We start from the raw sequence: 24462 nt of genomic DNA, 5'->3' as shown, positions 1-24462 counted from the left end.
ACCACTATTGCTCAACCGAGTTGTTAGAATTGGTTTATAACCCCCCAACTTGTCATCCCTTGCTTCTCCTCCGTGTCATCCACGATACATGGCACATTCTACCTCATCTGACTCAGAAAGCTCTTCGCGAAGCGGTTTGACTGATTTGAAAATAAGAAAGAAAAAAAGCAAGAAACCGCTGTTGTCGCCACAGACATCGATCAACAATATTTGGAGATGCTTCTCGAGCCCTCGCCCTCAACACGCCCTGGCAATCCTGCCACTGGATCAGTCAGAAAAAGATTCTTCAAACGATAATCATGGTAACGAGTTGCTTACTGAAGGGCGCCTCCGAGCGGTGACAGAGTGCCAGCGAAAAGTGAACGAGATCATCAAAGAGTGTAGGCGGGTGAATATGAGATACAGAGACCGTGACTGGGATCTTGTGAGTACTCATAGTGACCTACAGACACAGGGTTGGTTCCTGGTAGTTAATTGTATAGCTCAGGTATTTGATTTTGCGGATCAAGGTCACTGTCTGAATGGGCTTCGGCAGACAATGTTTGATCTCGGTGAGATATCTGGCCCCGACACAGAGCCAAATGCGCCTGGCGCCGTCAAAAGAGTACATGAAATCTTTTCGCTGCCTACGTTCATGAAGAATGTAGATGGTGGAGATGTGAAGCAGGGAAAGCTCAGCAACTGCTGGTTTGTCGCAGGCTTGACCGCTCTTGCGAACCTCGAATATGGGCTCACTCAGGCCTGTGCGGCACATGACATAGGTATATCTCATGCCATACCATGTTGCAATCTCAAAAGATACTAGTTAGTTTTGGTAGTAGAAGAATCGCACAGCCAATGAAGTGCCCTACCGACGCAATGCCCATCCTGGGCACTACCCGTCTTGGGCACTACCTTTCTTGGGCAGGACCTATCTTGTGCCGTAATTATCATGTGCAGTGCCCATCTCATGCAGCGCCCAGCTTACCATCCTGTGCAATGTCCATATTGTACTTCGTTGTGTTACTGTCTTATAGTTTTGACAAGAAGCAAGGCCCAGTAAGTATGAGCTTAATAAATCTATTATAAAATTTATTTCATTATATTTACTACCTAATAGGGCATATTATTGCTCACAAAGTGTTATTGCCTCAAATTGAATCATAGAGCTTAATACATGCAACTCACTAAGCTAAAATATTTGGCCAGTTCTTGACCTGGCCGTCCTGCTTCGCTAGTGGATGACAGAGAGCCCTACAACTCAGCTCAAGGGAGCTTTGCGGCAGCTTGAATCGCTTCCGTATGGCCAGTTCTCCAGTCATCACACACACCCCTGGGAGGAACATAGCTTGAACGGCCCATATCAACAGTTGCGGCAGGCCAATACAACACCGAGCGAGGTCGCGGCCAACGCGCATGGAACATGGAACTAGGCTGAAATCTTCATGGAATTTGAAACGGTGATTCAAGAAGAATAATTTCCTGACGTGTTCAATTCGTCCAGGTTGATGGTTGAGAAGAGACACAAGACATATTCCTTGATATCCGGCCACAAACAGGTATAAGAACCCCCCTTCTTCTCCATTAAATTGCAATGATCAGAGCCATAGTCACTTCATGGAATTTAAGCCCCATTGAGAACTTGTACTTCTAGCTTCTATAACTCTGGGTTATTGGCGTTTAGTAGCATCTCTGCCACTTTGTTTTCCTTGATCCATTTTGCATTTCGCCCAGTATCAGGGGCAGTTCTTAGTCAAAATATATTGAACACATGTGAGTGGCCAGCAAGATAAGGATAAAAGCAGTGCTTCTTACCAATGGCCTTGTATTAGCTTTTGTATTTTCTTGGCGATGGCTTCTTCCAACCCCAGAAGCTCACCTAAGTTACAAGCATTGCTATGTGTCCCGGCACAGGACGAAAAGACAAACGGTGAAACTACTCCTGTCAATGGCTCAGATACAGGCAAAGAGAACATCAAAGACACTGAATATTCAAGTAACTCTAGCCAAGATGATGGTAGAGCTGAAGGCTGGGACAAGATGTCACGCGCGACATGGGTTTCAAATGAGTGTATTTAATTCGAACGTAGAACTGCTCAAGATGACATGGTTGAAGATTTATATCTACGTATAAGCCAGTGTTGAGAGCACCGTGAGTCGCAACTCTGATTGGCTCTTTAGAATACTGGATGACGTGAGCTGTGTCATGTGGGTTCATTGGACAAGTCCACGTGCCATTGATGATTGAAAAAAAGAGAAACAACTCAGGATTCAAGACCGTGCGTGTCACAGCCCAATTTCCTATCTGCACTTACACCAGCATACACCGCCAGCGCGCCGATCGCGTGATATATAGTAGCGGCGCGCCCATAATGCTTTTGTCGCTGTTTCAATAAAAGGCCAACAATTTTCACCATGTTAATTCTACGACGCGATGCAGCTTTCGAACGCTCGACAGGACAAGTATCTTGTGACTTGGAAGATCTAACAAGAGAAAGAGAAAGGCAAGATCTCATGAAGCTGCCTGTCGGGCTCATGCCAGAATCGGCCTTTCGCCTCCTCACCCTATTTTACAAAACATATGTATGTACAGCCATGCCAATTTATTATTCTTGCTAATCAACATAAAGAATGAAAAAGTAAACGACTGGGCCAGACAAAGAAGTTTCAATATTAAGAAACCCGTCTACCTCGGGCCCCAGATATTATTGCTTCAATCAGGGGATGTCCAGCTTCAAGATGATCGGATTTCAGTTGTGATTTTCATTCCCAGGCCCAAGTCCACGCAGGACAAAGAAGGTACTGTGGTTGCTGACGAGGAAATAACCATGAGAACCAAGTCCTTAGGTTCGCAGAAATTCAGCGTCTCGATTCAATCTCCTATAGGCGGGCCGGTGTTTGCTAGATCTTCTAACGAGTTCGAAGTAGGCGATATAGTCATTCTTGAGGGAGGGGAGCGCCTATCATGGAGGGATAATGGTGGCCTACCAGAGAGGAATAAGGATGTATGTATGCTTTGCGCTCTCCATCAGACAAACAAGGTTGCCCCCGAGAAGAAAGATACCAATTAAATGTAGCAATTCTTTTACGTCGGAAATGCAAACCTAGGGTCAAATATGCCAGGTTCGCATAAAATATGATCAAAGTCTGCGGTGAAGTCCACATCGGTTTCCATGGCCAAGGTCTCTCCCACGCTGTTATTTTGACCAACACCTTCGTCCGAATTTGAGACAGCAGGCTCAGGCAGGTTGCGGTCTCGCGGATCGAACCACTGCCTGCTTATCCAGGACATTGGAATATCCACTGACATTAGAACTTCTGTATCAGTTACAGACTTCAACTCAGCAACGTTGGATAACCCAATGTAGTCACAAATGGTAGCATATCTGTCGTTAGTGTTATAAAACAGCTAGGTTCAAGACCCAAAAGTGTGAACATACGAGATCTTTGTGACAGTATGAAGCCAGAAGCCGGAGAATGGAACTTGGAAAGAATCTAGAGAGGCAGCGACTTTGTCACGAAGTTGTTCTGCTGCCTACTTGGCGATATATTCTGCATGAAGCTGAGTCACTTCAGATGCTTTGGACAATCTGTAATCTCGCGCTGGAAATTGTTAGCCCAGCTCGTTTATTGAACAGTAGGGATTCCTAGACCTGAAAACCCGTTATATACACCCCAGGCCCTAACTCCATCGGTAATCAAGAGACGATTAACAATATCGTTAACTATCTTAGCTGCCCTCGATGACCTTTGCTTGCGGCTATTGTCTACCTGTTCTTTGACCATTCGTAAACAGGACAAGGAGAACCGGATATTCCACATCCTTATCTTCGATTCGTGCTTCTCGATGCGAATTCTTCCACGCAGAGCTCCCTCAAGGTAATCCAGATAGTCGTTGAGATTTTGATCGTTGGCACAGTCCAAAAGTCTCTGTGTAATGACATTGTGATACTTAATCACTCCAATTTGTGATATTCTTCCTTTCCTTTGCCCGGATAGCACGGCCTTAACCAGACCGCTCACAATCTTATCCAGACTCTCTTGTCCCTGACCGGTCGAGGATATAACACCGGGCTCGCAGCCTCCGCTCTCGGTACCATGCGTCTTTCTACCAAGTACAATCATGTCCTGAGAGTTCGCGTGAGTCTCAGGTAAGGTTGGCTTTATGAAGGGAATCGTGTGTGTGGACTGTTGGTTCGCCGCGCGAATGCTTCTTGGACCGATTGCGATGTGCTGTTCGAGACCGAGAGTGCTTGACGTTGGCGAATAGAATGACGAGCCAGACGTGAGTGGTGCTTGCCGCCCAAAACTACGAAGATTAGCATATGTTCAACTTGCAGATGATGGCGGTAAAGGATACAAATCTTCGGTCAGTCTCAGAGACGTGACTCGTATGTATGTATCATCAACCAGTTGAGCCGCTGTAAGAACTTGGCTGGAATTTATAGAATCGTGAGAAGGAGTGAAGCTACCATTCACAGCATACAATGGAAGTTGCGCAAGATCTGAAGTAATGGGTTTAACATGGAATTCAACCAATACCCAGTGCTGGTATTCGAATGGTATGTGGAAGGTGAAGCTATTTGGCTCTCCGTGTACAATGGTTCGGAGCCGTTGTTCACCTTGACTTGCAAGTTTCGGTGCGTTGAGCACCTCGTCGGGCGATATGTGGTGACTGTTTCTCGAGCTCATGGCGTCGGTTCTCTCCATCGTTCAATTGCATGATGGAGCTTTGCTGAGGTCAAACGAGACAAGGAAGGGTGGGCATGCCGGAGAGCTGGGTGCCTCAACATACCCCACCTTTCTTTCTGAACTCTCAAAGTTCAGAAACAAAAGTGGGTAATTCATGATGTGGAAATATGGGAACAGGGAGGCGACAGGGTTGTCGCATAAGCTGTGATAACACGGTCCGTGTAGTGAAGTGCATATGCACGAGTAGACTAGCGCGGCAGTACCTAGCTCTATTCGCTGCCGCTTCCACACAATTCAAGTACAGGTACACCCCTTAGGGGGGGAAAATACAAAACGACCGCCAAATCGGGGGGTCGCCACCGAATTTTGGTGTAAGCCAAACCCGTCAAGGGTGTTATATTCCTCCCCCCTCCCCCCCCCCCCCCCCGAGGACCCCTTTGCACGTACGCGTAATTTGCAGTTTTGACCGGAGAACGACATCCAAGCTTCAAGCATTTCAAGCAGTTCACCCCTCAGTACGTGCTGGGGTTGAATCGCCAGCCAAGGATGACGGGCCTCGAAAATACATAAACCCATTAGCTTTCCACATAATTGCACTTTGCCAGTCACATTCGGTTGCCTTGTCCGCGTTGCCCCCACGCAACTGCATACCAATCACATTCTGCTTGAACTCCAGTATCGGGTTGGACTTTTCTTACCGAGCACAATGGAAGAGGACGCTTTACCACCATATGAACCAGTCACATGTGCGGAACAAAGAACCGTGGTAAGTTGCACTGATTGCATGGTCAGTCTGAAGAGTGGCTTACTGTTATCAGAAGGTTGTTCCTCATCCGGTGCAACAGTATGACCTTTTCCAGCTGCCAAAATACAATAAAACTTGGCATGCCCACATCATCCGCTGTGATGAGAAGGGTTCCGAGTTTCCTGCATGGAAGATGCCCTCTGTCTACACTGTTGGGTCACTTCCCGATAGTCATTGTGTCGTGGTTGTTACCTCTCGCATTCGACAAAAATTCAACGAGATATACAGACAATACATCTTGCGTGAAGTCGAAGCCGGAGACGACGTCTTCCTCGACATTTTCACGCCAAATAATAAAAATATAGAAAAATACGGCCTAGAGGCAGCGAAAAGGAAGACCCGGTCTGATGTCCTCGGGAGGGCCGTCGAAGGCGTTGCCACCACTGGTCTCGCGCTATATCGGTATTACATGAAAATCATCCCCGTCAATTCCGACCGACTGCCACTTGAGTGGGCACTGTTGGGTTATCACCTAGGAGTAAGTGCATGGTCTGCGGAATGATTTCATTGCTAACACATCACAGGTGTCAGAACCGGAGGTCCGCGATCAGTTTACGTTGTTATCCCTGCTTCTTGAACTACATTTCGTGCAAGATCTGAACAGCGACGACGTATCTCAACTCCTTGAGAAGAAAGGACAAGATGGGTGGGAAAAATACTTGGAGATGAGGGCATCCCTGGCAACTGAAAACATAGTCGAGAATACCGATGAAGAGATGCACGAAATATTACTGGTCCGTGGACTGCTGGAATTTGCTGGTCACCAGGCGCGTGTTCTCTATTATCAGCACGACCCAGAAGGGACCCCGCAAGACCAAGAGAGGACCATCACTGACAGTTGTCGCATACTTGGTCGGGCCCTTCGTTGTGTTTTCGAGGCCAAGGACGAAGGCGAGTCCGAAAGGTCAAACAGAATGCATGGGAGAATGCAGATCCCTAGGCCCTTAGGTGCACACGAAGTACGAGAGCGCCTCATCCAGTCGGGATACTCAAACATCGAAATTTCGGAGTTGTCTGTTAACCTCCCAATTTTCTTGCCAATTGGAATTCCTGTTCCCTACCGTGAGACCTTACCAGCGACATTAGTCAATGGGCTCAAGCGGAAAGTAGTGATGGATGCCATCACTGTGATGTAAGATTGCCTTCTCTGCCTTATCAAACTTGACACTAAATAGGAGCAGTAGCGATACCTATATGCTTCATCTGCCGGCATTGCGGGGGGAAGAGAACCATATAATGATGTTCCTTCTTTATCTTGTCAAGAATGGACTAGAACCAGAAGTTACCACGGCATGGATGAATTCCACAGAAGGCCAGAGTATATACGACCGCACCTTGACAAGAATGCGGGAACAACTACAATCATTGGAGCAATCTATTTTGTGTCTGAATACCTTGCGCGCTTATCTTTACCTTCTCGACCCACCTGAGCCGGCCATAGAACCTGTCTACGCTTGCTACCTTTGCGACTTTACTTATCTTCTACACGGCGACACGCAAATCAATCGGCGAAGTGTATTAGAGGTGGTAGCAGGCTCTGCTCAAAAGACGTTGATACGTCTTCCACCTGGCGTTGCCCAGATTGCTATGCCTATTACCAGGCCACCGCCGGTACACTGGTGTGATGGATTTGTTGACCGGTATTGGCAACATCGGTCAAATGAAGCAATGACGCATGAAGAAGCTTACCGAAGGACTGTTCTTTCCGTTGCAAGTACGTTGCCCTTTTTGATACAGCACGGTAAGATTGTGTCATGACGGTCCAGCAAACAGCAGGTTTAATGTAGTGAGAGATTTTTGTATTTCCAATTAGAACCGTACAGTGTGATAGGTAATATCATAGACGCATTATGGTGCCGGGCTCCCTGTATTACCTTCTGCATAATTAGTAACTCATTTAGTCATTATGGTGCTGTTAAGCAAATAATATAAGTAGGGGTGTATTTCAGTCAAACCGCAGTTTCAGCGTCCTCCTCCAGCACAACGTCCTCCTTGATCAATGACCCTCCATATGACTGGAATCAAAGCATATCCTGCAAAGCCTCAGAAAGAACAACAAATCACTCCAGAGCTAGTCAGCTGGCTTGTCGATTTACGACCCGGGCAAGTACAGGATATTGGAGGGGATGTCACAACACAGCACATCCAGGAGGAATTGAAGAACTCCATGTACCTTGGCAACTATCTCGGTAAAGAGGTCTGCTATATTGGATCTTCCTGGCCAGGAGGGGGCACATCTTCCCAATCTACTGGGGAAAGAATTATCTTGGGAGAACACGCCTCTGAGCTGGCTCAACAGCTTTGCCTATTACATGAACTCATCATATTCGACCTTGGCTCTGGGTACACTATAGACTTATATTCTCTACTAAATGGCCACATGATGACTTTGGAAAAGGGACTCTGAAAAGTTACTGCCGATATTCAACGAGCTCGAGAAATCAGAGAAGGCTTGTCGCTATTTCGCAGTCGATGTCAACAGGGCTTCACTTGAAAGCCATGTTCAGCGCTTAAGTAAGCGATATAAACACGTGGACTGCTATGGGCTCCACGGAAGTTTCGAAGACGCAAGGAGAGTAGCGATGGATATGCCAGGGAAGAAAGTTGGTATCTCATGCTCCTCCACATTGACCGACTTTGAACCCAAAAAACTTCACCGAATCTTACAAGGTTGGCACGAGGTGGTGGACCAGCTCATCGTCGGTCAGCATGAGCCGGTGGAGAAGAAGGAGTTGGAAATCTCCTATCACACGACTCAATTCACTGAATTCGTGAGAGGTGGCTGGGATCAGGCAAACAGGCTTTTAGGGTGGACAGAATTTGACGATGAACGGTGGAAACTTCAGTGCGAAATTACTGATCTGCCTCAGTGTCACATGTTTCGTTGTACCCCTTCAGCACATGCCAGAACTGAATTCCCCTGGTTTGCATGCTAATAAGTACACAGCGGAGGACTTTCAGCGCATAATCCAGAACTCCGGATGGAGAGTATCGAAATGCTACCAAGATGGGAAGACCAAGATGTGTGAGTACTATGAGCATTAGCCAATGATAACTATGAGGCTGACACGCTCTAGCGATGTATAATATCATCCCAGCTCAAAAGGCCGACGCTGGGCCTTGCAGGCTGCCCCACCGGCTCAACACGCTTGAGGTCTGTAACCCAATAGAGTAGCTAGTCGAAGCCATGCGAGTAGGATTCGAACTTCTGAGGCTGAGCAAGCGATGAAAGCAGGAGATACAAGTCAGATGTAGAGCTATGTAAATAAAGTAGGCCCAGGGCGGTTCAAGCTAAGAACGATGTAGTAATTTCTATAATCCTATCTTCTTACATACCTGCCTGTATATTCTACTTGGTAGTTTGCTAGCCTCAGGGTTAATATGCGACTTTACAATTTGTTGAATATCAGCCCGCATCAACTTCCATTTCTGGCTTTTAACCTCATAGATATTCATCCCGATGTTCTTGAACTCTTTCTGAACCTTGCTTGGCACTCCAACATGAGTAATAATTGCCTCAATGCTAAGCTTCTCTTCCCCGAACTCGTCCCAAACTTCGTTTCTTATTACTTTCGGGTTTATGTAGACTTGTACCTTCCCATGGAACAGCTGAATCTTGAATTGAATGCCTTTATCAGCCAGATGAAGGACATCTTTACAGGGGAGAAGGATTCCCCAGTCTCGTTGTCGTTTATCGGTTGAGAGCCTTTGAGGGGAGACAGCTGAGGCGGGAGAGGTTTCATTGGTTCCCAACGTCTGATTCTTGGAGCTTTGAGCTGGCACATGGACCGAATGATTGAGGGACCCCTCGTCTGACCCCGGATTATAATAGATGCCTCTTCTCTTAGCGAAATACACCAAACAAAAGATAAAGACAACGAAAATAGTAACGCCAAGGATGACTGGCAGCACAATATCCAAATGAGCATGAGATCCCATTTTCAGTGTAAGTGAGGTCTGAGTTACGCGGAGTGGTCGAAGTGTGAATTGTAAGACAAAAGTGACGGGAGAGGCATATAATGTGCGAGGAAGCTGCGTCAACGAACCAGTGTTGGTGCGGCTCGTAAGTAATTGTCTCGCTGCATCTTGTCGGGTTGCATATCACTTTAAATACTTGGTTTGAGAAACGGTGACGGACAATGAATGGGAAATTGATGATCATTTGGCATCGTAAAAAGCAACAACCATGACCCTGTGGTCAATGCAGTGTTAGTGCACACCATGTTCTTCCTACGAGTCGAATCGCTAATCAGTCAGTAAGGGTGAACGTGAGCATCAACTCGTTCAGCACAAGCCATCGAACGGGAAAATTTCTGTTGTACCCCAATCATTTGCCTAGAATACATGCTTTTGCGACGAAGAACAAGCGCAATGGCCCCTGGGCACAATTTCACGGGAAGGCTGGAATGCAAGCCAGTATCTAGAGTCGACATGCCACTCAATTCGAGTACACCCCAATGCTATCTAGAATTTCAGATATCCGACTTGCGAAGGTGGGTTTGACATGACTGATGTATTGGAGTCTTGGAGATTTTTTCAAGAGCTGGTAAACCGGGTTTTAATGCTTTGACCGGAGTTGGGTGACAGCGATTAAAGGCTCCCCTGACTTCAAGTCACTGAACAGCTCCCAACTTGGTACAAAATGTTCCCAATCCGTCGCCGTCGACCTGTCTTGGTAGATTTCTGAAATGAACCTTCAAAAGAGGGGACAACCCGACTGCTTTGGTCACTACCATCTGAACGCAGTACCAGCATTCGCCATATCGTGTTGTAGCTCTTCCTTTGGATTCTTCTCGATTTCGAGATCGGCTACCATCTCCTGCGATAGACATATTTCGAAGATCTGGGTCTTATCGTTGTGGACAAATACGTAGCATCCCTCAGCTCGATTGAAGATGTTGCCATGCCAAGTATCTTGAGTATGGCCGTCAATATGCCCGCCGGTAGGGTAAGGCACCAGTGCAATCTACACAGGTGAGCGATGCTTAAAGAAGAAAATATCAGAATACAAACTTTTTCTTGACCGGGAGCGACCTTGTGAGTAGCCATTTGACCCTTCTTCTCGTCATCTCGAGAACGACCTTCATCCTGGGTAACGTTATAAGTCAATCTAGAACGAAGGTATTCTGTAGAAGTCTGACTGCTGGGTTCGTCATATTTAATCTTGAATACGGCAACGCAAATGGGTGGATCATCCATAGACCAAATTGCTAGATAGAAATTCCTTGGTTTAACGGTAAGCACCGATGCAAAGCCCTCAGGTACGTATAGGTTCAATGCCACGGCGTTTCCATCGATATAAAGAAAGTCTGGCTCAGAATTCGTCTCCGTGCTTTGGCTCGATCCGGTGCAAACAACCATTCCTGGTAAATCTTAGTAAACAAACTTAGATTTGGGCCCATAACTCATACTTTCACCCTTTCGAATCACTTCCTTTCCATAGTTGACATGAAGTGGGCCAAATGTCTTGCCTCTTTCAAAGGTGCCGCCCTCACCAAATATTTCTGGCATCATTCTCTGGCCATCAGGAAGGAGGAGTAGAGTTTCCATTTTTGGCAGTTACTCGAGACCTGGTGATCCAGGAGTAAGACAAACGGTGATATGTTCTGAAGTCAGAATAAGGAATCTACAATCTACCAACGGCTTCAGCGGTCTTTATATCCACTCTCACATGGAATTGATAAGTGACCCGGAATCACTACGTCAGCCAGGCATCTATGCTAACTATTTATACAGCAGTGCGACACGTCCTTCATTAGGGTTAGGCTGGGACTCGATACGGAAAAGGAATCTCAAATCTACAAGCGGTCAGCCTCAATGATACGGCCAACCCCATTGTGATTAAAATATTCTATCACACCGCTCCTTTCAAAGATTATGCATTGCAAGGTAGAGAAAAAACGCCGTGCCAACTCCTTGTCGTTCTGAGTATATCTCACATTATTTCATTGGTTTGACTACCTGGTGTGACTTGAGTATACCCCGAAGGTATTCATAAAGGCCATCGTACTTTTTGTCACGCTTGAGACAGCTGCTGTTTCGTCCAAACAGGGTGTGGTACCACTGTCCACAACATTCAAGTGCTCATGGGAGTACATAAGCCCGCATCAAGATATGTTTGGACTGCAAGTGTTGTGAACGGATCTCTAAATTGATCCGAAATCAAGATCTGCAGCTTTCGGCTGGGGACCAGACTCTTTATCGAATCGAAGTTTGCCTCCAGAGCCATTCTATTGGGAAAAATCTATGGAGCCTGTCCATCTGCTGTACAAAGCCGTGTTGCCAGTCTGAGCTTGGACCTTGGGCCCGTCAGATGTAGTGACTGTCGAGGGTCATTGTGTGGAACACGCGGCTAACCTGACGATTATTCACATATAAGGCGCTTGTATGATGCTTGTACAGACATGGAAGTTTCCAACAGGGATCCAAGTCTTGCAAATGGGCCTGTAAAGATAGTCGCAGCTCAGAATCTGGCCTCAAAGTTTACCAAAGTGTCTGACCGCAGTACCCGCTGGTTCAGGTCGCACCACTCTGAAGTTTACAATTGTCATGTACCCCTGGATGACGGGGCTCAATCCTTCTGTGATGTTTCTAACCCCCTCATCCGAACAAGTGCGTAGATTTCAGCCGTACGCAACCCTGATAGAGTCTGGCCTTCATTATTTAGAAGAACATGTTGACCGGCATGACTCGGAGTCTGTGTACATGGTTGTCTTTGATGCAGCGCGTACTCCGAAGGGCTGCTGTTGGACACCCCACCGTGCCATACGCTTCACCTGAATCGAAGAACCTAGCGGCAGAATCCGTGCCCGTGCGGACAGTCGTTAGTTATTGTCCAGCCTCCCGTTTGTAACTGAGAGGTCGTGATGTACGCGTTGGTGACAGTGTGGTCACTTCAGCCCCCAGCAAAGGGTACCAGGATTATCAGGGTACATTCTTATACATGGGGCCTGCAGATTCTCACGGCAGCTCAATTCCACGAGCCTTATCATTCGGGCGTGCGCGCACGTCACAGCGATATGCAGCCATACCCACAAGGTTCGGCCGCTTGACTACTCAACGACGGCTCCATTTCTGCTGGCCAAGAGTCGGTGGCGTTTCAGGGGCATTCTAACTGTCAGTTCACCAACTCATCGTCTCTCTACTTTCAGTGTCACTTTCAAGCATTAGCTAACCCTAGCTGCTTGGAGAAGAAACTATTGGTGACAACTCCTGACACAGAAACGAGTGCACCCTTGACATCAACCAACACAACCTTCACGCAACTTGGCCATTGAAAATTCAAACATGGTTAGATATTGCTGGCTATTAAACAAGGCGTTGTGACTCGACGTTTATCTTTCTTATCTACTAGTATCATTTCATTGATATAAACTTTCACCCACAGCGATTCCACATATAAAGGGCATTAGAGCTTCCACTAAGGTAGAGGTAACAATCTTCTTTTTAAATCATTCTGGCTTCTAATAACTCTCGAGTTCTCATTCTTTGTATAGGACAATGACGCAAGAGAGACTCCCCAAAGACAAACTTCCCCAAAAAATTCAAGAAGCGCTTGGTCGCTTTGAACGCGATAATAAGAAAGTTGGGTATGCTTGCGTAAGACCTAGCCAGCCTTTTTGCCCACCAGTGTCATTCGCTAATTATAATAAGTCTATGCATGAACATATTGTGAACCGCGAGCCTGGTTCCTACTGTAAATGGTGTACGGGAATTGTCACTGAAACACCAGTTCAGGCACATAGGGAGTTATATTGTGGTAACACTTTTTCGGAATATGACTGGGAGACCATAAATGAAGATGGTATATGGGTTGAAGGAAAAGGAGAAGATGAGGGATGGAAAATATACTCCAAGCGTACGTGGCTCGTTTTGGATGGTAAAGGGTTATATACTCGCAAAGAGATCAAAAGGATGTTTCGACACTAGCTCGAATTATCACGTGTGTAGCAGGCAATTGAGGCTTCCGGGATGTCCACTTCCACGTACAACACAGGACCTTTCGCTTAGAACTATCCTTATAATATTCTAGGTACCGACTATCACCCTCCAGGCTTCATGTGCAATACTACGCAAACGGAAATTGCACTGTTAAGCTCGAGGGCCTTGCTGGCTTTCCGAGCCCTTTGATTCTTTCCTATCCTGGCGTGAGGGCGATTTTAATATACCACCGAGCCTGATACGTACGACTCGAGCGGCTAAAAGGGATGAACGTCAAACTTTATCGAGCCGCATTCAACACCCGCTATGTTCCCACATCACGGATGTCCTGGCTGTCTCCTTCTGAAAACCGGTTTAGCTCCGATGGCCAAGGACAGTTCGCTGTTTTCCCCTGGCATCCCTTGACAGATATTATCTGCTCACCCTGGTAACATAGAGTAACTCAAAGCTCCGTGGCTCTGATTCACTTGCCGGTACATGATATCAAGGGAAAGGTGACAGCAAGTCCTTTGAGCCGGTTTAATCCTTCTGACAATGTGAAATGCTCCCGGCTTTACACTATTTGCTGTATCACCTGATTAATATTCCAAACACAGTTGTTCCGCCTGGCTTGAACAATAAATTATGCCCTGTCCCAGGCTCGTGCGGCTCATGAAGAGAAATGGCACTTCAGAAACTGATTTTGATTGAGGCCTTCGACTCATCGGTCGTCCGCGCCGACATACCGCAATCAGGGCTTTAGCAGACTCTATTAAAAGATCCCCCAATTATCAACGGATCGATTTCCAACAAGCAAGTGCTAGAGGAGTCGAATGACTGGCTTCTTAGGATCTTGGCGATATGTAATTTAAGCATTACAGGCTTCAACTTTCACATGTGATATTTCGGAACCTTGTAAATGCCAACAGCGAATCTTTTTGCTTGCCAATCCTTCACCACGGAGTACCCGAAGTCTCCCAGGGGAACAGATATATTTAGATCCCCAGAAATTCCTATCTTGATGTTCGGGAATGCCGGTCGTTCCCCGCGCAACACCCTATCATTCACCCCGCAGTGAACTCGTCACCCGGATTCTACTTGCAACCTCCACATCTTTTGGTCTGAGCGCTGAATTCTCACTTTTATCGCCTAAAGTAAGTCACTGTGTTTCATGGTGTCTTTGCCATGGTCTGGGCTACATGGTTCGTGCTACAGGTGTCGCCGTCCAGAAGCACCTACCAATAATGCAGTACTTACCCCCTCTGTCCAAGCTCAAGGGACAGCCTCCCTAATCTTGACTCAGTATTCCTGTTTTGGCAGCTGTACCAGACCTTCTGATTAGCAGACCCGCCCCATGCCTAAATGTGCCAGCAGCACGGTGCCAGTACCTTGGAGTGTTTCTGTGCGAACATTAACTTGACCTGGACCTAGGCGCAATTTTCAGTGTGACATATAAGCTTTACAAGGGTAGTCTGTGAGTGTGGCGTGGTGAGTCATGTTCTGATTGCAATGTCTCGACCATGGAGTGTGACCTTTTTTTCCGTTGGTCGCGCATCGTCTCTGTTGGTTGGCAGCGACCCCGCCGTCAGTACGAAGGTAACAGTGGCTGGCGGAGAGCAGCCACCAACACTTTGACGAGAACCTTTGAATTCTAATGAGGTTTTGATTGGCATTGGACGTTCCGTGCACCATATCCACCAACAACGTTCAAACCCACCAACACTGATGGAGAAGGCAATAGGTCTTGGTTTCATGATGAATTAGGCATAAGCCCCTTTTTAATTTAGTCACCTCCTATCTAATCAGGCTGCTTAAATTTAAGTGTAGCCCTCGGGAATTGAAAAAAACGCTTTCAACGTGGAGAGTCAACTTTTCGATATACTCCTTGTTCAACCTCTTCCCTTACAAGATTTTCTCAATCATAACTACCCAATCATCTTATCGTCAACAATCCGTTTGCTCGCAGATATGTTTGCGAAAGATCCAGAGGCGGCTTCGCGCCGACATTACCAAATCCATAACACTATTAAGAGGTGGAAGACTTGCGATGCGAGAGTTGACCTTTCACCGCCGCCGGAATTTACCGATCTTCAAACTACATTTCAGAATATACTGTTCGAACGCAAAGTGAAACCCTTGGACATCCCCGGATATGTTAAGATGCTCCAGAACGCGGAAGAACGACGGGCAGCTACTGCTTGTGCAGATATATTCGAGAAGATGGATAAAGAGCTCTTTTTCGGATTGTGTCAAGACCTTGGCCCTCGCCTTTGCCAAAAGTGGTTCAACGAATTGCAAGTCATCAATCAACTCCCAGAAGACACCACGCCGTCAAATAATGACACCCAATTGAGTTCTGAACAGACCGCCGACGGTCTCCATTGTATTAGAGAGTCTCCTGCACCACAATATGGAGAAAAGGAGCCGTGGAAGACATTCACTCATACATTTGTCTGCAATCCTTCGACTGCTGAAGATGAATCTTCCCAGGTAGCACAGCTCATCAGTTCTCAACCAGACGAAATTGAATATACTGATGAATTGGACTGTGAACCACGTACGTCGCGTGTCCACCCCCACACAAAAGGACAAGAAGACGGCACTCAACGATCAAACAAGCGTCGTTGCATGCGAAAACCCCGAGACACGCAAGTTGAACTTGATGATCAGTATTCTTCCGACCAATCAAACGACACAGCGCCATTCACCGACGACGATTCAGAAGCGTGCACCGAGTTCTGTGGCGACAAGAATATCGAGAACGACTTCCATGGGGTTAGCAAAGACCAGGTACATCAATCCACCTAGCAAACTTCATATCGGCTCTTCGAATTTGCAAATTGTCACTCTTTTATCGAAGGATTCAACCTTGGTCACTCTTTTTTTCTTCTCTTTCTTTTCACGCTAAGTTCTCTGTGCTGATTTAATCTCTCAGTCACAAGTCTCAACTGCAAATAACACGTCCGGGGGGTTCAGGAAATGGGGACTGATGCTGAATTGGAGGGGGTAAATGGAGGAGGAAAAGGATAGGGGACTGAAGCTCGACTTATTTGTACATGGACGCGGAGGGAAACGGGATATTATTTCGGTCGCTGTAATCCTATTAATAGTCAAGATGTGCGGAATATGCTTGAAGCTCTTTTAATTAGTACTGTGATGTCACACTTTGCATGGATCTTATGGGTGTTGGTAATTTGAGATGATGTTCAGGTAACATTTACTACATTCTGAAGCCCAATGTCTGTGATTGAAGCTACCTTTCTCTGTCAGCTTGTCCATTATAATGGCCCTTTCCTCTACAAGGAACTAAATGTCGCTCAATTGATTGTATCGCTGGTTCTGCAGTAATAGCCTCCGCTCCCGCTGTCATTCAACTCTCCTATAACGTCGTCAGCCACATGCACCGTTAATACAAGAAAATCTGGTTTGCCCGCTGCAAGTGATGTACGATTTTCACAGTCGGTGCAGAGTATTGGTATTTCATTAGTAATAGATATGCACGCCCTTACTTCGCAAAGCTCTTTCAGTTCTTTTAAGGCAGTGCACCTTGTGAAATGTAACAATATTGATGCCGCATTCGTTGAAATTCGCAACGTAAAAGCAACACATTAGTGCTGATAAGTATCAATAAGAACAGGTTTAAATTCGTTACTACTTTGCTATAAATATTGAATTTACTGGAAATGACTCAACGACGACGTGGTGTGAAAGGAATATTCTTCTGTGTAATGGGTTATTTTGCTTACAAGGTCTTATAGGTTGTGACTTGTCTAATGTTACAAAAGGACGAATCGCCGTGTAACAGTTCACTAGTCCGTTTTGGGTGTTTAATCCTGCAGTGGTTTGAAGAACCGATCTTGAAATGTAACAATTGACCATACCGCATTTTCCTAGCATAACAGTCATATCAACAGGCTTTGTTACCGCTGGTACATGTTGTCACCTATTCGTCTGTTGGTAACGTGATGCCGGTCGAATGGAACGACTCTTGTTCTATTCGAACTCCCCAAAGCCAGTGTTGGTGCGAATGTTAGAGGTATTGCACATGATCAGAATGTTAATATTTACAGTGATATTCTGTGGCTGATAGATTAATTCTTCACCTATTGTCAGAGCCAAGAGGAATAGATATAGAATGATACAGGATTTGCTGAGATGTTGAGAATAAGACATCGCTGCCAAGGATCAACCCCACCTTAGTGTCCCATGTGATATTTTGCTTCGCAACAGTTGTCGTAGCTATTGAAACATGACAGACTTGATGAACCAACGTGATGGGCACAATAATCTTGATCCAACCAGAGGGAACAGAGATTGATCCGGGCTTATGTCGATAGAACGACTTGAACCTTCGAAAAGGCTGTTGTGGCAGGATGTTTTGTTCAATCTCGTCGGCAATAAATTAGCATAAGATTCTACTATTAGAAGATCAACCTACCAAGTCAACAACTACTTGATCAACTACCATGTCATAATTATCAATCCATTGAAATTCAAGCAGTGGTGTATTTGGCACTTCTCGTAGACTTTCGAAGTTGATTCGGTGAGTTACTTCTTGTAATAGTTGCTGAACGGCGTCTGAGATACCGAATACCTTGTAGACTAAGGGGAAGCTCTTTGGGAGCGCAAACATGTCTAAATCATCGACGGGGTTTGCAGAAGCCCTTTGATCATCTCCGGCTGGCTCGGGCTGACATTTGATAACAGAAAGAGCAGTATAGGGGGCTTTCGCTGGCAGCGAGAGTACTGTTGGTATTGGCCGTCCACGCTCAAGAACACAGATAAATTTAGCATAATCATCCTCGTCGAGGACTTCCGTACACAGAGCAGCGCAAATATCCCCAAAGCTATTTTTAATCAGTCAATGAGTGATCGAACTTCTCATCACAGCGACATCTCACCTTTGCTGAGGATGTCGATACTTGAGAATAAATGCCGGTGCGAGGGGCATTGACGCTTGTGTTTCAGGGTGTGTGCAACTAAAAGCCGGGAAACAGGAATCGAACGCTCCTGTCTCTTTGGTATAGTGCGTAAGAAACGACGGCCCAATACGTGCTACGACGCAATAAGAGAACTGAACCAGGACAGGTAATCCGATACGTACAATATAAAAGAGTCCCTTCAAAGACGCGATGACGTGGTCCTCGAAGGTACACTGGTTCCATGGCTTGGACCATGGCACGCAAGGAAGACATGTACTTCTGTATCGTCAGTTCGGTTGCAGCACTGATCTGCATCTTGAACCTTTGGTAAGCCTCTTGCTTTCTCCCCAGATGCCAATCAACACAACAAGATGCGATTGTTAAGAAGTTCCGCAGATCTTGCTTCGTGATTCTGTTTTCCAATATGTCCCTTGTCTTTTGGAGTACATTCCCTGCTGTACTGTAACCGTGAAGGTCACGGGCCTGTTGCCACTGAGTCTCATTCTGGGGAATTGACTCGCGGAGCTTTGCCAGGATGTCTTTGCTTCGGCTGTACAGGGTCTTGGGCTGGCTCGTTGCAACCTGGAACTGACCGTAGGATCCTTGTTCTGGCCGAATTGGAGGCTGTCCGCTCATAATCGGATGGTTGGTCTCATGTTATTCTCACTCCCATACAGAAGAAATTGGCGCATATTCGCAAGAGCGGGGGGATAAGCGGTGAGGTTCCCCGCGTAGGTTCTATTGGTCGGCTTCTCCGGCACGCTTTACCCAGACGAGGACTCAACAGAAATTCGGAACGCTTTTAGAATAGCGTCAGGTAAGGAGCCAATGGCAGGTATCACAGGATGACCTTGAAAATGAGGCTGGCCAACACCAAAACTCATCACATTCTCCTCGGACAAGCATATCCTTGCCCAATATCAGATTGCATGAGACTCAATTTGGCGCCTTGGACGAAGTTGAGGCGGCCACTGTTGTTTGCATTTGGCACCAATTCCTCTTGATGGTTCCCGCCACAACGGATCGTCGGTTGGCATCCCTTCCCAGTATTCTGTGCACTACCGAGCCAACACTTGCTCCCAGTTTCAACTGCTTATTGTTGTCAAACAGCCTTCGGGATATGACGTAGGTTGACAGTAGTGTGTCATTGAAATTATCTAACAGTCATGTCTCCGCGAGACTTCACGTTCCGTAACTCGTACGGATTCTCACCTTGCTCGCCAGATTGATATCGAACCCCGCCGACCACCTTATATCCAGTTGGGAGAACATTCAGACTTCCAGCATCGACATGTATTCTTTTTCAGGTTTTAAGCTGGCCATCGTGGCGGCGATCCTCGTTTTGACATTCTTTATTGGGCCTTATGATGTTCTGTCAAGACCACCAACTGCTACATCTCCGGAGTGAAACACTCTTCCTCTACCAACTGTTGCCATCATAGGTACCAGAGGGACTGCTTTAGGAAAGGGGAACTCTCCAACCGATACCTCGCATTACGTATCCGGCGCTCATAATATCCACGATGTAGTTGTTCCTATTCTGCCAGATCTGGACGGAATCGCCCATATTATCACAGAAGAAGTTCTTTCTATCGATAGCATCGACATTGGCACAAAGCAACTGATCATCATTCGTCATACTGTGATGAAATAGCTTCGACAGCCACATATATCCGGAGTGGTTCTCGTTCTCGGATCCAGCAAGTTAACCTTCGTGGCTAGGTTCTTGGAGCATACAATAGCGCTTGACGATTTCAACAAGTCTGTTTGTCTGACTGCTGCTCTGAAGCCAATCTTGGCGCGCGGCGCAGAAGGGCGTGGTAGCATACTGTCGGCTACAAGGGTGCCAGTCGCATCTCAGGACAACCAGATTCTCATCATCTTTAATGATCTCATCACGCTTGCCAGGCGCAGCTACTAACAAAGCAACGTGCTATTTTCAGGGGTCAGGTCACTCTTGGGGAAAATTGTTGACTTGGGACCCGAGAGGATACACAGGCCAAGCGACAGCCCCAAGACGTTACAAGTTCGACGAGGACCAGGTGTATAAGAAGGCTAAGACTGAGTCTAAGTACTTCCCTTCTACGAGCGAACAGAGTGACTTCGATATCGCTGTGAAGGACGTGGTCAAAGGGGCGGTTTTGGGGGTCGAGGATGGATATTGGCCTGAGCCGTTGGTGAAAGGCCTCGGAACACTGATGAATGGGTCGGATGTTATTGTGGCTGCAGTCTCCTATGGTTTCTCCTACAATATAAAACACAGGATAGATGGAGTAGTACAAGCAGGTGACTGGACTGATCGCGATCGTATGATGCTAATCCCGCCATTTCTACTGGCCTCAATTATGAGCAGGGAAGAGATACCGGATTTCATCGCGACGCCTTACAAGGAAGTCTAACTAGAAATAGTGTTTGATTCCGCAATTTGTAACCCGGACGTATATTGAACCCACCAACTACTTTGTTACTTCCAGACATGCTTATCCTCTCGACTATGGCTCGTATCTTGCCTTCGCTGTTGAGAGATGGCTGAAATATTAATGACCTCTCTGGTCTTGCCACCTGTCGTTGTACACATCTGGCAGGTGACCTTATTGGTACTGTAATGATCTTGGACTTGTCATGGTCTTGAATGGCCGCCACACGACGCAACTAGATGCATCTGGCTAATGTCTCTCATAATAATGTCTTTAAGCGGTGAAACCTATTTATTCTGGAGCCTAGAAAACAGGATCGAAACGTCACTTCTAAGTGGCAGCTGCTCATACGAGACTGGGAACCGCTATGACACGTCATGAAGAGCTGCATATTGGATGACCAGTGCTCACCTCAATAACGACTGCAGGATGGTTAACACTAGCTAATACAATATACAATTCCACTGGTACATTAAAATTCAGCTATAAATTATCTTTGTTCCGCGCAATCCAGCGCAACTCCCATCTCCATCTTCATCCCTCTCCACGACGTCCGTTACCCCAAGCAAATTGTTATGCACACTCTTTAGACCAAAGGTTACACTATCTAGATGCTTATCAACGGAGCAACTTGAAAGAAGCCATAAATACTTTTATTTCCCAACCATTGTCTCCTTTTAAACTGCGCGACAATGCTATCAAACGCCAACACTAAAATGGATCCTGAGAGGCCAGACATCTCTAACAGCGCTCGCGGCGTTTGCTCCCATCATGCTGTTCACAACTGTCTGGAATTGGCTACTGGAGCAAATGGGACTTGCATATACTGCCAAAACAACCAATGCGGCTACTTATAAGACATCGTAAGTTGCCGTCTACAACTAGACACACAAAGGATATGGTTGACCATCAAGAGTGCGCAGAGGTGTAATACGTATCATACAGTACTGTTGCTGCTCAGTTTCACAATACTAATCAGCAATTACTACGGCAATCGAGACTCACATATTCAGGAGGTCTTGGGACACAAATGGCAAGCCCTCATACCAATTGAATAGCCAACGTACCTTATCGAATACGAGGCTGCACTATGGGTACAAGGTTCACCTCTCCGTCATTAGCTCTTAGACAGTACCTCGAAATGCGACGTCTCAGTATGCAGACCAGTCACGTGGCCGTGTTGTCTCGTCACAGTGATATCTAGTTCCCTTTGCATGACGGAGCACCTGTCACTAACGCCTTACTTTGGCGGAAAGCCGCATCTTGATCTTACAGGTCAGTGAGATGAAGCGATGGTTGGGGGAAACAGGGATTTTCGATGGCCTAGACTGGTTTTCGAGGCGAAACAAGGCGGTGTCTTTCAAGAATCGTGATAGTTAAGTATCAACCAAATGCAAACTTTTAGTTTCAAGATTGTTTGTGTATTTGATTGTACTGAGCCTGTCGAAGATGCGGGTGACAGAGGGATGGGGATTAATGTCTAAGTTGTGAGCTAGATGTGTTATTTGCAGTTGAGACTTGTGGCTGAGAGCTCAAATCAGCACAGAGAACTTAGAGTATGGACTATAGGTAGAGTTCCAGGATGACAGAATTGAGCTGGGTGCTCAAGAAATAATTACCCCATACGGCTAAATTAAATGTGGCGCTATCAGTTTCGGGACCTTAAAATAGTCTTGCGCCAGACAACTTTCCTTGAAGGGATTCTCTCAGTTACCCTGAGTCTACAAAGTGGCCAAGTGCAGTAGCCTTAAAGACAAGTGATCCAAGGATCGCGTTGATAGCTTAGTAGTGGGATTACTGGGGAAGGAGCTCTACTTTATAGCTACAGGGGGCTAAAATGCAAACCTCAGACCTCGAACAAACCGCGAGACTGCTCGATACTGACTCTTCACTATATCTCTGACACTGAAAGTTCCTTCTATTTCATACAAAGATCTTGAAAGACGGTCCAGAATAGTTTCATAAGGACGTTAAACTTCCTTCACTAGTGAGGCTGAACCATACGATCGCTTGGAGGTCTCTTATAGTGACGCAGTTGAGCTTCAGTAGGCGTCCTCAAGCTCTTTCCAAACTCCAGCCAGCTTCATCGAGTAATAGCCTGACCTGATCGACATCTGAAGCAAGCACCTCTTCGGCATCGAGACCGGCAACGTTTGATAGAAGTTCCAATACCTTTTTCCGACGCACCGTGATATCAACCATGGACTCCCATTCAGCAAAGAAGCTTTCAACCATTTCCGGGGTCCAAGTTAGAGGATCCCCAACCGGGTGCTCTTCATGACCGAAGTGGGCATAATACGCCAGTTTCTCCATTGTATCTCTCATGATGTTGATTCGGTTTTCCTTCGCCTGCACCTCGTACTGAAGTTCTCTCGTCTCTGCCTTTTTGTCTTTCAGCTCTTTCTTCAGCTTTCCTTCTCTGTAGGTTGCAGCATCAGAGACCTGCTTCAGTCGATTGAGGTCTTTGGTTACTATTGAGAGCTGTACTCTCTGTTCCTCAAACAGTTTGTCCGCCGCTTTTCTGTCTTCTTCTGCCTCCAATCTCCGCTCAACTTCTTCGTTCCTTTCCGCCTCAACTTTCTGCAGTTGTTTAGACTGATTATGTAATTTACTGCCCATCATATGCTTCTCTCTTTCATCAGCTTCTATTTTGCAGTAAACGTCTTTGAGTTGCGATAGAGCTTCTTCTATTCCCTTGGCTATTGAGTCATTCATGCGCTTCTGGGCAGATACGAGCTCCATGAAGTACTGTTGGAACTTGTCGGTAATGTCAAAATGTTCATCGATCGATATATGGTCCTCTGAAAGTTTTGAAAGATCTGGATGAGAATTTCTTCGATGGCGGGCGGCAATGCGCTTTTCGGCCTTGACATACAACCCCAGATATGTCTCATGAGATGTACCTTTGGGCAATGTTGAGTTCGCCATTTGGTCGTCGGAGGTGTTGGTCAAACAAGCTTGCGTAATATAATCCAACAGAGCTTGCAGATTTTCCTCCAGTCTGTGTAGGGTCCTGTAGTCAAGTTCTTTTCTGTGACTTTCCGTAGAACTCGCATCTATCCGAGGATTGCAAGTTCGTCGCCTCGTTGCCACAAAGCCACAAAAAGAAGAATGTATACCGAGCAACGGCGCTTTATTATTGCTAAAAAAGCAGAATAACTATGACTTGTTGGCCTAGTTCCAGTATACGTGCTTACAATCACTGAGAAGCGTGATCTTCGGAATTTAGCTATCATGTGGCGTTGACTGTCCTATTATTGTATACTTCTGCAGTAGGACCTATGTTGACATCTTGGACGGGGCGGTGGGGTTCTGAGACCAACTGGCTGTCCTTTGTGTACAATGATCCAGGGTCATGAAGCGCCACTTTTCAACCCCCCGCAACCATTACTGCTAATAATCCAGAGCTCAGCTCATATAATGAGGTTGTAGTCTTTGCTTCGCTAGGCGCGCGGAACAACGGGTAGTGCCTAGTGCCCCGTCTCTTGTAAGATCTAACGGGGCTTGCACGTCCTCTGTTGGTCGATAGTACACAAGTCCAAAGCCTGGCGGTAGTAGCCTAGGCGATGTTGGAAAACATGTGACGCGAAGATCTGATGTTTCACGGTGAATGCCGGTTCCCGAGTACACATGCTCTAACACCGCAAGGGGTAATAGCTTTGACCCTTATGCACCTTGGGCAATGCCATCAGTAAGATTGTGTGATTTGGAGCTAATGCGAAATCCT

General features: G+C 46.4%; 9 protein-coding genes across 10 annotated transcripts; 4 read left to right on the top strand and 5 right to left on the bottom strand.

Moving 5' to 3' along the window:
• Nucleotides 1-200: 200 nt before the first annotated feature.
• On the bottom strand, nucleotides 201-436 carry FOXG_18094 (uncharacterized protein; the record flags this gene model as incomplete). Its single annotated transcript, XM_018398143.1, has 2 exons — nucleotides 201-262; nucleotides 319-436. 2 exons carry the CDS (start codon nucleotides 434-436, stop codon nucleotides 201-203), a joined length of 180 nt encoding a protein of 59 aa, XP_018234106.1.
• A 1394-nt stretch (nucleotides 437-1830) lies between these two features.
• FOXG_18093 (uncharacterized protein) lies at nucleotides 1831-2058 on the top strand (the record flags this gene model as incomplete). Its single annotated transcript, XM_018398142.1, has 1 exon — nucleotides 1831-2058. The coding sequence occupies one exon, from the start codon at nucleotides 1831-1833 to the stop codon at nucleotides 2056-2058; it is 228 nt and encodes a 75-aa protein (XP_018234105.1).
• A 1006-nt stretch (nucleotides 2059-3064) lies between these two features.
• FOXG_01404 (uncharacterized protein) lies at nucleotides 3065-4671 on the bottom strand (the record flags this gene model as incomplete). The annotated part of the gene is made up of 4 exons (XM_018378220.1): nucleotides 3065-3365; nucleotides 3420-3514; nucleotides 3652-4288; nucleotides 4340-4671. The coding sequence occupies 4 exons, from the start codon at nucleotides 4669-4671 to the stop codon at nucleotides 3065-3067; spliced, it is 1365 nt and encodes a 454-aa protein (XP_018234104.1).
• A 706-nt stretch (nucleotides 4672-5377) lies between these two features.
• Nucleotides 5378-8651, top strand: FOXG_01403 (uncharacterized protein; the record flags this gene model as incomplete). Its single annotated transcript, XM_018378219.1, has 8 exons — nucleotides 5378-5437; nucleotides 5490-5954; nucleotides 6001-6608; nucleotides 6652-7190; nucleotides 7504-7819; nucleotides 7875-8362; nucleotides 8424-8501; nucleotides 8554-8651. 8 exons carry the CDS (start codon nucleotides 5378-5380, stop codon nucleotides 8649-8651), a joined length of 2652 nt encoding a protein of 883 aa, XP_018234103.1.
• A 1554-nt stretch (nucleotides 8652-10205) lies between these two features.
• Nucleotides 10206-11026, bottom strand: FOXG_01402 (uncharacterized protein; the record flags this gene model as incomplete). The annotated part of the gene is made up of 3 exons (XM_018378218.1): nucleotides 10206-10442; nucleotides 10490-10839; nucleotides 10888-11026. 3 exons carry the CDS (start codon nucleotides 11024-11026, stop codon nucleotides 10206-10208), a joined length of 726 nt encoding a protein of 241 aa, XP_018234102.1.
• Nucleotides 11027-15364: 4338 nt separating this feature from the next.
• On the top strand, nucleotides 15365-16204 carry FOXG_18092 (uncharacterized protein; the record flags this gene model as incomplete). Its single annotated transcript, XM_018398141.1, has 1 exon — nucleotides 15365-16204. The coding sequence occupies one exon, from the start codon at nucleotides 15365-15367 to the stop codon at nucleotides 16202-16204; it is 840 nt and encodes a 279-aa protein (XP_018234101.1).
• A 1158-nt stretch (nucleotides 16205-17362) lies between these two features.
• Nucleotides 17363-19017, bottom strand: FOXG_18091 (uncharacterized protein). Of its 2 annotated transcripts, XM_018398139.1 has the most exons (4): nucleotides 18501-19002; nucleotides 18298-18451; nucleotides 17835-18243; nucleotides 17418-17783 (listed from the first exon to the last, which is right to left on the bottom strand). In XM_018398139.1, the coding sequence occupies exons 1-4, from the start codon at nucleotides 18952-18954 to the stop codon at nucleotides 17496-17498; spliced, it is 1305 nt and encodes a 434-aa protein (XP_018234099.1). In that variant the 5' UTR covers nucleotides 18955-19002; the 3' UTR covers nucleotides 17418-17495. The 2 variants fall into 2 exon arrangements, with proteins under 2 accessions (XP_018234100.1, XP_018234099.1); XM_018398140.1 differs by having other exon boundaries at nucleotides 17363-18243; nucleotides 18501-19017.
• Nucleotides 19018-21506: 2489 nt separating this feature from the next.
• On the top strand, nucleotides 21507-21793 carry FOXG_18090 (uncharacterized protein; the record flags this gene model as incomplete). The annotated part of the gene is made up of 2 exons (XM_018398138.1): nucleotides 21507-21598; nucleotides 21715-21793. The coding sequence occupies 2 exons, from the start codon at nucleotides 21507-21509 to the stop codon at nucleotides 21791-21793; spliced, it is 171 nt and encodes a 56-aa protein (XP_018234098.1).
• Nucleotides 21794-22790: 997 nt separating this feature from the next.
• Nucleotides 22791-23663, bottom strand: FOXG_01401 (uncharacterized protein; the record flags this gene model as incomplete). The annotated part of the gene is made up of 1 exon (XM_018378217.1): nucleotides 22791-23663. One exon carries the CDS (start codon nucleotides 23661-23663, stop codon nucleotides 22791-22793), a length of 873 nt encoding a protein of 290 aa, XP_018234097.1.
• Nucleotides 23664-24462: the final 799 nt, after the last annotated feature.

The sequence above is a fragment of the Fusarium oxysporum genome, chromosome 1, assembly GCF_000149955.1.
Source record: "Fusarium oxysporum f. sp. lycopersici 4287 chromosome 1, whole genome shotgun sequence".
NCBI classification, from domain to species: domain Eukaryota; kingdom Fungi; phylum Ascomycota; class Sordariomycetes; order Hypocreales; family Nectriaceae; genus Fusarium; species Fusarium oxysporum.
Note: the sequence above shows the minus strand (reverse complement) of the source record. Positions and strands in the feature narration are given on the sequence as shown.